General features: G+C 40.2%; 1 protein-coding gene across 7 annotated transcripts in view; it reads right to left on the bottom strand.

Moving 5' to 3' along the window:
- The window catches only part of DCAF6 (DDB1 and CUL4 associated factor 6), a 68,682-nt gene that overhangs the window by 40,426 nt on the left and 15,123 nt on the right, over window positions 1–13,133 (bottom strand). For 6 of the 7 annotated variants that reach the window (XM_089512258.1, XM_089512259.1, XM_089512260.1 and 3 more), the window contains exons 8-10: window positions 4,814–4,907; window positions 2,545–2,664; window positions 2,105–2,347 (exon numbers count right to left, since the gene is read on the bottom strand). In XM_089512258.1, the coding sequence (XP_089368384.1) occupies window positions 2,105–2,347; window positions 2,545–2,664; window positions 4,814–4,907 (457 nt within the window). The remainder of the gene's footprint in view (window positions 1–2,104; window positions 2,348–2,544; window positions 2,665–4,813; window positions 4,908–13,133) is intronic. The other variant, XM_089512261.1, reaches the window with a different exon arrangement.

The following is a 13,133-nucleotide window of genomic DNA, read 5'->3' as shown; positions in this document are numbered from 1 at the left end:
TTTAAGCAGGGCCAGGCTGAATCCCAAGTTGATGGTATTAAGGTTCCCTGATGAACAAGCAAAGTTTTATCAGTACTAGTGCATTCCATCAGTACAGCAGATGGTGAATCTGATGGTACCAAAGCACATGAAGCAATGCCTATGAAAAGAGGCCTGTTTGTGTGACAAAATCAGACTTGTTAACAGCTGAGTCCCAAAGAAGAGCTTTAACATCCGATGCCCTGTTCCGGCAGGCTTGGTGGAAAAAGGCTCTACAATGGGAACACTTATCCACGTAGATCTCCCACAAACAGAGGTGACACTAAGAATAGCTGTTCATCTGGGGGATCTTCTTTCCAAAGGAAAAACATCTCTTACAGTATACTGTAGATGCCATCAACTGGAGAATAGTCCAGAAAAAACAAGTTAAAGAAGAGCAGCTGTGATGGCAGATAAAAGAGAACTGAGGATGTTTGAGCAAGGACCATACTGCAAATGTGCAGTATGGTGCAGGCCCTCAGCCAAAGAGATCTAGCTGCAGGAGTTTCTGAAGATGGTCTGCAGAGGCACAGAGGTTCCTATGTGTGTCACCAGAGGCCATGAAGAACCACTGTTTCATAGGGTACTTAACATAATGAGACAAACTGCAATAGCCAAGATCCAAAGGGACAGAGAACTATTGCATATACATAAGTATATGCAGTCTAAGTCTAGAATTTTTAGTCAAGTAATCTGCCCAAAAATTAGGTTGACTTATCCATGGGTCTTTATAGTTACTGTACCTTAAAACCTTTGACATGACTGTCTAGTCGTGTCTGACTGTAGGGGGAGGTGTTCATCTCTGTTACTAAGCCAAGGGATCCAGCAGTGTCAAAGACAACTTTGTGGCCAAAGTGGCACCTATTTATCTACTTGCACTTTTACATGCTTTCGAACTGCTAGGCTGGCAGAAGCTGGGACTACTGATGGGAGCTCTCTGTCATGTAGTGCTTGGTCTTGAACTGCTGATCTGCCAACCTTGCAGTCATCAGAGTTGGCGTCTTAACCACGAAGCTGCCGCATCTCTTATCAAAATAGGACCAACCCCTTCTCTAAGTAGAGCGGTGAAAGGCAAGAGCTTAGTCCATCCCTGGAGAACCTAAAAGAATCAATGAAACCCTCTACTATCAACTTTGGCACTGCTTCTGGACTTCAGGGAAATAGCAGTGTTCTTTGGAATCATTTTTCTTTGCTTCACCCTTCACATCATTTGTTACGTGCCCCTAAATTTTACCCTTGACTTATCCATGGGTTATATCAAAATCCATAGTTTTGTCCCCAAACTCTGCCAACAACATATACATGAGACTGACTCATACGTGAGTATATACAGTAATTTTGTCTCTCTAAAGGGTCTTTGTGCTCAGATTTCTTAAACAGTAAAGGCCCCATGCTACAAACCAAGCAGCTTTTGAAAATGAAAGGAATTTGAAAAGTTTGTGATATGTCATTAGTATCAAAAATAATTCCATGGAGCATACCCAAGCCTCTGGGCATATACAAAAAAAGATCTAAAATACTGCTTTGGATCCCACTCAACATTTCTGCTTTCCCCATGGTATTACAGAGTTCATCATATCAGCTCTCACCAGCCTAAGTTATAAAATGGAGTTACTTCAGATTTAAAATATTAGCTGTGTAAAATAAATCTAGCAATTACCACAGTCAGGTAATTTCTAGGGAAAACTGTCACCCAAATATTTGGGAAAGGATAAAAACCAGGAATGATTCCTTTAACATTCAAAACGTGTTATAAAGCTTTGCAAGAGTCTTAGTAATAGGGAAAACAGAACTAGATATTCTGTGCCCTCCATTCGGGAGGCAGAAAACATCCGATGACTGTGTTGTAGCAAATTACAGCTAAACTTTGAGTTAGTTTGAAATAGTAGTCTTTAAAACTACGAGATAAGTAATACCACTTGAGCTTCCATTATGGGAGGAACACAGATTTCTTAACAGCCAAATATACATAAATGTATTGAACACTGTATATAATGAATCTCCACTCCAATAACAAGCATTTGACAAACCTATACAGACTGGAAACACAAGTTACACCAGAGGTATACTTAATATTATAGCATACCAGATTGCTGGAGGGTTGGTGGTGCAGGGGTCTCCAAGGAAGGTCTTTGTTCGTTATCAGGAGATGACAATAAGGACGTAGAAGGAGGACTTTCTGTTGAGGAAGATGTTGAGGGAGCTTGAGCTGACACTGTAGATGATGATGACTGCAGCTGTTCAGGACCATCTACTTCCATCTGGGCCTCTGTTTCAGCACTTGCCAAGACAGTGCCAGCAGCAGTGACATCTGATCTACTAGTTCCACCTTTTAACAAGAGCAGCAATATTAACATTGTTAAAAAGGAAAAACCATCATGGATTACTACTTATTTGACACAAGTGTCTTTAGCACAGCACATTAATAGAATGTGGCACTTCTGGGCTTGCAGCCTTAAAAATACTCTATTTTACTTTATTAAAATTCCCTGTTGTTTTCTTTTGAAGGCTCTTAAAAGCATTCACCTCTAGAACGAGATCGTCCTCTTCCTCTGTTGCTCTGTGCAACTTCACTTGCTTCTTCAAACCATCTTGACAACATGTCAGACATCCTTTGCATTAATGAAACATTAGGGCTCTGTTCACCTATACACAAACAGAGAACTTAATGTTTTTATTGCAAAGCAGCACATACTTTTTTGCTTTTGCGATTTGAAATTTTGTATATTAATAACTCGGAAAAAAATTCTCATTGCCCTAAACTGGAATGTACTTTATATACTCATGTATAAGTCTAGAAATTTTAGTCAAAAATTGGCCCAAAAACCCTGGGTCAACTTATTCACTGGACAGTGTAAGTATTGCACTTTAACTCTTATTAAAAAAGGAACCATCCCTTGGTGAAAGGTGAGAGTACCTAAAAGAAGCACCAACCCCCTTTACTCTCTCATCCATTCAGCCTTTAGGGAGAACAGAAATAGTTTATGCCTGCCAGAATTTTTTAAGGTCTTTCTCATTGTTTCCCTCTGCTTCACCTTTTACATCCTTTCTTACATGCACCTAAGTTTTACCCTCGACATCCTTGGATCAAATCAAAATCTATAATTTTTGCCCCCAAACCTTCTGTTGACTTATATACGAGGTTGACTTATAGTTGAGTATATACAGTAATCAGTACGTCTGAAGTAAAATAAAATAAAAATTTTGTAAAATAAATAGCGATATTATATTATGTAATACACAATATTATCTCCGAAAGCAATTACAGCAACATTGCCCCATTTTTCTACTATCTATTCCACTCTTCAATAAGCCATAATTTTTTGACCAAAAAAAATGTGCTGGGTGGGGTGGGAGGGTGGGGTGAGGAGAAGAAAAATATAGTGACGGAAAAAGAAGTAGACCAAAGTAATTACTGTACATACTCATGCATAAGTCTAGAAATTTTAGTCAAAAAATTGGCCCCAAAAACCCTGGTTGAATTATCCATGGTCAATGTAAGTACTGTACTTTAACTCTTATATAGTATTTAAAAAAGGAGCCATCCCCTTTCTCTGAATAGAGTGGGAAAAGGCGAGAGCTTAGTCCATCCTGGGCGCACCAAAAAGAAGCAAGGATCCCCTCTACTCTCTCATCCATCCAGCCTTTAGGATGAGCACAGTTACGCCTGCCAGAATTTTCTAAGTTTTTTCTTTGGCAACATTTTCCTTTGCATCATCCTTTACATCCTTTGTTACATGCCCCTATGTTTTACCCTCGACTTATCCATGAGTCATATCAAAAACCATAATTTTGGCCCTAAAACCTGCCCTCGATGTATACATGAGATGGACTTATAGTCGAGTATATATGGTAATAGAACATGCATCCCTTCCTTATCAAACAAATACTTCAAAAGCTGCTATACAACGTAAGAACCTAATACTTTTATCCATTTACCATTTTTTCCTAATAGGAAAAAAGGAAAGATACTATATTTTCCGGCGTATACGACGACTGGTCATATGAGATGACCCCCAACTTTTCCAGTTAAAATATAGAGTTTGGGATATACTCACCATATAAGACTAGCTCTCTTTCAATGCACACCAAATTAAAAAACAACAACATCAGATTTGATTTCAATATGGTAATTTTAATTCACATGCTTATGACATGCAGGTACATAGCAGGAAAACTTGTTGTATACAAAGCCTGCTTTGATTGGTCAGCTCTCCCTGCCTGCCCAGTCCTCGTCTCCAAGACTATCAGAATGGTAGCGCAAACATGGCTTTTTTTTCCATACCCTGGGCATCCCGGACACCTGCAGCTTGCTCCGCCCTTCACTTACACCTTCCCAGTGAGGTGCCCCCTCACCTCATCATTGGGACCGCATTAAGTCACTTCTATCCACAAATCTTGCTGAGTGGGTTTTCTTCTACCATACTTGTATAGTGCCATCCTTTCTGCTTTCATACAGTCACCGCATATGGCAGGGATGCGGCCGCGGCCGTTTTTGAGCTCCCCCCACCATATGCGGCAACCGCAGATTCTCCAATATGGCTCAGAAGTTTCAGTACCCGCCCTATAAGACGACACCCGGCATATAAGACAACCCCTGACTTTTGAGACGATTTCCCTGGGTTAAATACGCCAGAAAATACAGTAAGCACTTTATGAAATTATTGCCAATTGCCTAAATGGGGACAGTTAAAAAACAACAACAGTAGCACCAACATACTGTTAATAAAACTGAAGAAATTGCCATGATGATTATTTTGATGTATATCAGGAACCAAAAAAAGAAACACATTACCATCTCTTTCTCTCTCACTTTCAGGTCTTGCTCTGGGTCCAGTATCTGACCAGTCTCCTCTTAATCGCAAACGTTTGACAGGTGGCTGCCTTAACTAGAGAATTAAGAACAAGTAGGAACATTTAAAATGCAAACATCAACATTATCACCATCACTACCACCACATTAATTAATTCAATTTTTCCCCAGCCCTGGGTCTCAACGCTGCTTACAAAAATTAAAACAGATGCAGATAAAAATTAATATCACAAAATACAAAAGTAAAAAGATAATTAAACTAGCAGTTTAATTAAATGTAAAAGTATTTAATTTAATACTATTAAAAAGCAGAAAATATGGACAATATAGCACATTATTAAACATCCTTTCCCCATAAACAGTTGGTTACCAAATGCCTGACCAAGCAAAAAAATCTCTGCCTACTTTCAGATGAACACCACTGAAAAGGACAGTCTAGACTCTCTAAAAGGGAGTTTTAAAGACTAGGAAAAGCTACCAAGAAAGGCCTCTTCTGGGTTCCCACCAGATGTATCTGTGAGAGTTGTAGGACAGAGAGAAGTGTCTGCCCTTAAGATCTCAAAATCCAGACAGAGTCATGTGAGAGAATACCATATGGTCTCTCAGAAAACTTGGACCTGAGACATATACGACTTTATATCTCATAGCCAGCTGTTTGAATTATGCCCGGAAACATATTGGTAAGGAAACTGTACATCCCCTATAACTACCGCTGATCAGTACTTGAGCTGTTACTCTGTGGACTAGCAGATGTTTCTGAATATTCTTTCAAAGCAGCCCCACAAACCATGCATTACAGTAATCCAAATGGGATGGAAGTAAGGCATATGTCACCATAGCTAGATCAGATTCCTCTAGGAATAGGCACACCTACAATAGAAACCTGAGGTGCCAGGGTGAGTGTTGAATGTGGGAGTACATCCAAGCTGCAAACTTGTGTCTTCACGTGGAGTGTAACACCATTCACCACAAGCTGAATCCCCATTCCCTGATCAACACCTTTGTATTCTGGGATTAAATGTCATTTTGCTCAGCCTCATCCAGTACATTACTAATGACAAGCCCTGGTTTACAACTAAAAACAATTCTGTCAGACTGAGGTGGGAAGGAGCAATAAAGTCATTTGCCTACTGATGGTACCAGACCCAGAAGTTCCAGACAATCTCTCCAAGATGTTTTGTGTGTGTGTGTGTGTGTGTGTGCGTGTGTTAGTCAGCAGGGGGGACAAAACAGAACACTGTAAGACACCACAGATAAAACAGAAAACAGACAAGATTAAACAGGAGTCCACCAGCACCATCTTCAGGATTCACATCCCCAGGAAAAAAACAGAGTCACCATATAAAATAGTGCTTCCAGGTCTCACTGAAGGCTCATCTTAGCAAGGCAACCCAAAAAGCTACCATGGTGAAGTTGGGGGACAACTACATTTGGGTTATTTCTAATCAAACAGACTGAAAAGGCATTATACAAGTCAAAGAGACTTTTTGTCCTCTAGATATTGTTTACTACAATTTCCATAATCTGTTCTATCTTCAATCAGTTCAACCTCCTCTCCTAATCACTGTTTTATGCATCTGCTTTCTATGTTATCATTTTATGATAACAGTTTATCATATAATTTAAGGAGCTAATACTTAAACTATACAGCCACTAAACTACCACAGTTAGATGTTTAATTTTAATCTTTTCCTGTATATCATGATTGAGTTAATGAAACTGAAGAGCTATTCATCCTTCTATATCAGATGAAATAACGTTGCCTATGGAAAAGATTAGTGCAACACTATGAAGGGCTGTTCTTATAATCATAGAATCAGAGTTGGAAGAGACCGCAAGAGCCATCCAGTCAAACTCCCTGCCATGCAGGAAATCTAAATCAAAGCATCCCCGACAGATGGCCATCCAGCCTCTGTTTAAAGACCTCTAAGGAAGGAGACTCAACTACATTCCGAAGGAGTTTGTTCCACTGTCGAACAGCCCTTACTGTCAGGAAGTTCCTCCTAATGTTGAGGTGGAATCTCTTTTCCTGGAGCATGCATCCATTGCTCCAGGAGTCCAGATCCTAGTCTCTGGAGCAGCAGAAAACAAGCTAGCTCCCTCCTCAATGTGACATCCTTTCAAGTATTTAAACAGGGCTATCATATCACCTCTTAGCCTTCTCTTCTCCAGGCTAAATATCCCCAGCTCCCTAAGTCTTTCCTCATAGGGCATGGTTTCCAGACCCTTCGCCATTTTAGTCACCCTCCTTTGGACATGCTCCAGTTTCTCAACATCCTGTTTAAATTGTGGTGCCCAGAACTGGACACAATATTCCAGGTGGGGCCTGACCAGAGCAGAATATAGTGGCACTATTACTTCCCTTGATCTAGACACTATATTTCTATTGATGCAGCCTAAAATCGCATTGACTTTGTTAGCTGCCGCATCGCACTGTTGCTCATGTTCAATTTGTGGTCTACTTGGACTCCAAGATCCCTTTCACATGTAGTCTCATTCGGCCAGGTGTCACCCATCCTATATCTGTGCATTTCATTTTTTCACCCTAAGTGCATTACCTTACATTTCTCCATATTGAAATTCATTTTGTTAGCTTTGGCCCAGCTTTCTAGTCTATTCAGGTCATTTTGAATTTTAATCCTGTCCTCTGGGGTATTAGCTACTCCTCGTAATTTGGTGTCATCTGCAAATTTGATAAGTATGCCCCCAATTATGTCATCCAAGTCATTGATAAACATGTTGAATAGCACTGGGCCCAGGACAGAGCCCTGTGGGACCCCACTGGTCACTTCTCTCCAGGATGAAAAGGAGCCATTGGTGAGCACCCTTTGGGTTCGCCCAGTCAACCAATTACAAATCCATGTAAAAGTTACCTTGTCTAGCCCACATTCACTAGCTTGTTTGCAAGAATGTCATGGGGAACCCTGTCAAAAGCCTTACTGAAATCAAGATATACTATATCCACAGCATTCCCTTCATCTACCAAACTAGTAATTTTATCAAAAAAAGAGATTAGATTTGTCTGGCATGACTTCTTTCTCTGAAACCCATGTTGACTTTTTGTGATTATGGAATTTCCATCTAGATGTTCAAAGACTCTCTGTTTAATGATCTGCTCTAGAATCTTTCCTGGTACTGATGTCAGACTAACTGGATGATAATTTTTGGGATCCTCTTTTTTCCCCTTTTTCAAGATGGGGGCAATGTTTGCCCTCCTCCAGTCTGCTGGGTACTCTCCTGTTCTCCAGGAGTTCTCAAAGATTATTGCCAATGGCTCTGATATTACATTTGCAAGTTCTTTTAATACCCTTGGATGTAATTAATCTGGTCCTGGAGACTTAAATTCATTTAGATTAACAAGGTATTTCTCTACTATCTCTTTACTTATTCTGTGCTGAAATTCCCCTACTCTGTCCACTGCTCCATTATCCTCAGGTTGAGCACCCTTTTCTGAGAAGACTGAGGCAAAGAAGGTGTTGAGTAATTCTGCCTTTTTTCTGTCCCGTTAGCATTTTACCATCTTCTCCACGTAGTGCCCCACCATCTCCTTCTTCTTCCTTTTGCTGCAGACATTATTATTATTATTATTATTATTATTATTAAGCTTTATTTATAAAGCGCTGTAAATTTACACAGCGCTGTACATACAATCTTTTTAATTGGACGGTTCCCTGCCCTCGGGCTTACAATCTAAAAAGACATGACACAAAAGGAGAAGGGAAAGATGGTGGGGAGGGGGCCTCTCTAGTAGGATAATACATATAAAATACATAGCAATACAGGAAGTGATTCAATAAAACAGACAACAAAAGAACATCAAATAGCAAGTGACAATTATGCAATGCCTGGGAACGCTTCTCTGAACAGGATGGTCTTCAGCTCCGTTTTGAAGCTGGTTAAAGAAGTGATGGCTCTTGCTCACGGGGGAAGAAGGTTCCAGGAGTGAGGGACAGCGAGTGAAAAGGGGCGAATCCGGGATCGGGCAGAGGAAATCCTGGGCTGGGACAGCAGGCCTTGACTACCAGAACGGAGGGCCCTGGTGGGAAGGTGAGGAGAAAGAAGGTCTGATAAGTAGGGAGGGGCCAGTCCATGGAGGGCCTTAAATGTTGACAGCAGGAGCTTATACTGAATGCGGAAAGGGAGGAGGAGCCAGTGAAGGGATGCCAACACAGGAGAGATGTGGTCAGAGCGGTGGGTGGAAGTGATAATGTGTGCAGCTGAATGCTGGACAGAGATTAAAGGACGGAGGTGAGAAAGAGGAAACCCAGCCAGGAGGACGTTACAGTAATCAAGTTGTGAGATCACTAGGGCATGGACCAGGATCTTGGCAGTAGAGGCTGAGAGATATGGTCGGATTTTGGCAATATTGTACAAAAAGAATCTACAAGCCTTGGCTGTGGTCTGGATCTGAGGGATACACGACAGATAAGAATCAAAGATAAAACCAAGACATACCCAAAAAAGCCCTTTTTTGTTGTTCTTAACCTCTCTAGCAAGCCTGAGGTCATTCTGTGCTTTAGCTTTTCTGACTTTACCCGTACACATGCTTGCTATTTGTTTGAATTCCTCTTTGGTGATTTCCCCATTTCTTATACATGTTCCATTTAAAATTTAGCTCAGCTGAAAGTTCCTTAGTCATCCATCCTGGTTTCTTGAGACACCTCCCATTTTTCTTCCTCAATGGAACTGTTTTTAATTGTGTCTTCAATACCTCCCTTTTGAGAAACTCCCATCCGTCCTGAACTCCCTTCTCTTTTAGTATTCCTGACCATGGGATCACCCTCAATATTTCTCTAAGTTTACTAAAATTAGTTTTCCTAAAGTCTAGAATAAGTGTCTGACTATGCCTGGCTTCTCCTTTCCATTGTATAACAAACTCCAGGAGTATATGATCACTCCCACCTAAGGATCCCACCACTTGCACTCCATTAACCTAACCACTCCTGTTGGTTAGGATCAGATCCAAAATAGCTGATCCCCTTGTTGCCTCTTCCACCTTTTGGACAATGAAATGGTCTCCAAGGCCAGTGAGGAATTTGCTAGACCTTGAGGATTTGGCTGAGTTTGACTTCCAGCAAATATCAGGATAGTTGAAGTCACTCATCACTACTGCATCTCTCCTTTCTGAGTGTGTGGTCATCTGTTCTAGAAAGAAATCATCCAATTCCTCCATCTGACTTGGGAGCCTGTAGGAGGCTCCCACAATAACATCCCTGTTGTTTCCCTACCCTTTAATTTTTATCCAGATGCTCTCCACCTGGCTTCCAGGATTGATATCCTGGATCTCTTCTCTGGTGTAAATGTCCGTGACATATAATGCTATTCTTCCTCCTTTCCTGTTTGGACTGTTTCTCTTGAAAAGGTTATACCCCTGAATTGCTACATTCCAATCATGAGACTCATCCCACCAGGTTTCAGTAATGCTTATTATATCATATTTGCATTGTTGTGCTAGGAATTCAAGATCATCTTGCTTATTCCCTATGCTCTGTGCATTAGTGTAGAGACATCTTAGATCATGGGTCCCCCCTACTTGCTGCCTGTGCAAGTTTTTTGCCTCCTACTTTGAGTCCTTGCACTGTTTGTCTTGTTCTGTGACAGTTTGACTATTTTCTCCAGACCTTATGCCTTCTAGAATACCCCCTCCCCATATAACTCAGTTTAAAGCCCTCCTGATCAAATTTTTGAGACTATTGGCAAAAACGTTTTTGCCAACTGGCGTGAGATGCAACTCATCCCTTGCCAGAAGTCCCTCCGCATGGAACCTCAAACCATGATTCAAAAATTCAAATTGTTCTTGGCGGCACCATCTGCGGAGCCAGTTATTCACCTCTGCTATTTTCCTTTCCCTTCCTGGACCATGCCATTCAAATGGTGACCGTCTCCTCTGTACTCCAAACCCTCCTCGACTATAAAAAATAAAAATGAATGTGAAAAGAAAAGAAAAATTTGTGCACCATTAGGCGCCTCTACCAGCAGTTATATGGAATGAGGCTTCTAGCTCTTCCTCCTCCAAGTGATCAAAAGAAATGGCTCCCACTTTAAAATTTAAAGTTCTTACCCAAGCAAAGTGTTGTGTGTCTTCAAATCGTACGTTTTTGTGAGCTTTTAGGAAAAACCCACAAAAAACTATGGATGCCAGTCATGAAAGCCTTCGACTTCACATTGTCTTCAAATCATTTTGACTTCTGGTGACCCTAAAGCAAACTTACCCTCAGGTTTTCTTGGCAAGATTTGTTCTAGGAGGTTTTCCCTTTGGGTTGAGAATATGTGACTTGTCAAAGGCCACCAGTGTGTTTCATGGCTGGGACTGGAATTGAAAGCTAGTCTCCAGAATCATAATCCAACACTCAAACCACTATACCATGCTGGCTCTAATTCAGGAAGCACAGCCACGTAAATTTGCCGCCTTAATTCTGGTATTAAAATGTAGTAGTATGTGTCACTGATTTTTGGTACTTTCAGAACTGTCAAGAATGGACATAGTATCTCTTTTTGGAAGCCCAGATAATCTCTTTAGGTTCAGAGAATAGAGAGTAAAGAAGTAAACAAGGCAATATTGAATACTTAAATTTGCAAACCTTTTAACATACAATATGTCTCAGCTATACAATTTTAAAACAAGATTTGCAATGTGTCAAAAGGAAGTAATCATTAAAAATGTAAGTAAGCACTGGGACATATGAAATGTGTGACTATTTGAATTCCAATCACTGACTCATTTGAATCTTCAGATAACATAGGGATGCAGTAGGTGCATATTTTTCATATACTAAAGATGATAAAATATATACATACATATATGTGTATGTGTGTGTGTAAATATACAGTGCTGGAGGACATCTGCTTCAATTTTACACTTTTCTGTTATATTCTGTCATACATATAACTAAAAAGGGAGACCGATGTGAACAATGTGCATGTAAACTCATTCATATATGTATGGCAGAATATATTTGGGGAGTAGCACAAACGGATTCTTACAAATGGTGCCAGATGAACTCTTCATGTTGCTATTTTTGTCTTCAAGGAAACATTCTGTTATCAACACATGGCTGCTTCTATAGCTAGAGTAGAATTTCATATTGGTGAACTGGTCTATGAAGTTTCAGCAGCTGTATCATGGAACAGACTGGCAGCCCTAGAGAACCAGTTTATAAGTAAAGATATTTAAGATACAAATAAATCATGGCAATCCCAAGCTTACTTGCAATTTGCTCATGATTTAACATTAAACACTTAAGGATTTTCTTTCTCATCTAATTTAAGAAGTCCCCTAAGAAAAATAGTGCATTCTCACTGTGGTTTAAAATACAGAAGGCAGGCAAGTCACATTTCACTTGCTGTTGATGGCAAACTGTGCATGGCAAGGTATGTGTGTTCAAATGTTTATGGTTAATGCCATTAATTTATATCCACTGTAAGAAAAAGAATGTGTTTAACACAGTATTACTCAAGTATATGTTACAAACTGGGCATCAATATGAAGAATGCTTCTGCCTAATTTGGAAGGATTCACTCTCACCCAGCACAGTTTATTACAATTATTAACTTCCCTTGTGTTGACCTTGATTCATGGCAACCTCGTGAATGAGACATCTCCAAAACGCCCTATCCTCAATCACTCTGCTCAGGTCCGGCAGGCTCAGGGCTATGGACTCCTTGATTTAGTGTATCTACCTGGTATGTGCCTTCTTAGCTTTCTACTTCCCTCCTAATGCCATTCCTAGCATTATTATCTTTTCTAGTGAATCCTGCTCATGATGTAGCCTAGGTACGATAGCATCAATTTAGTAATCTTGGCTTCCAGTAAAAGGTCAGGCTTGATCTGTTCTAGAGCCCACTAGTTTGTCTTTTTGGCCATCCACACTATCCTCAGCAGTCTTCTCCAGCACCACATTTCAAATTACTTGATCTTCTTTCTATCAGCCTTCTTCATGTCCAACTTTCATATTTGTACATTACAATGGAAAACACTATGGCTTGGACAATCCTAAGTTTAATATTCACTTGTATACCTTTGCACTTTAGGACCTGGTCTAATTCTTTCATAACTGCTCTTCCCGGTCCTAGTCTTCTTCTGATTTCTTCACTGCAGTGTCCATTCTGGCCAATGATTGATCCAATATATGGGGAATCTTTATCTATTTCAAACTCTTCACCATCTAATTTGAATTTATGTAAATCCTCCATAGTCATTATTTTTGTTTTCTTAATGTTCAGCCACTTTTCTACTTTAACTTTCCTTAGTAATTGTTTCTAATCTTTGGGTTTTTTTTCCTGCGAGAAGGAATATCAACAA

The sequence above is a fragment of the Sceloporus occidentalis genome, unplaced genomic scaffold, assembly GCF_023333645.1.
Source record: "Sceloporus occidentalis isolate IW3139 unplaced genomic scaffold, rSceOcc1.0.p SCAF_2, whole genome shotgun sequence".
Taxonomy (NCBI): domain Eukaryota; kingdom Metazoa; phylum Chordata; class Lepidosauria; order Squamata; family Phrynosomatidae; genus Sceloporus; species Sceloporus occidentalis.
Note: the sequence above shows the minus strand (reverse complement) of the source record. Positions and strands in the feature narration are given on the sequence as shown.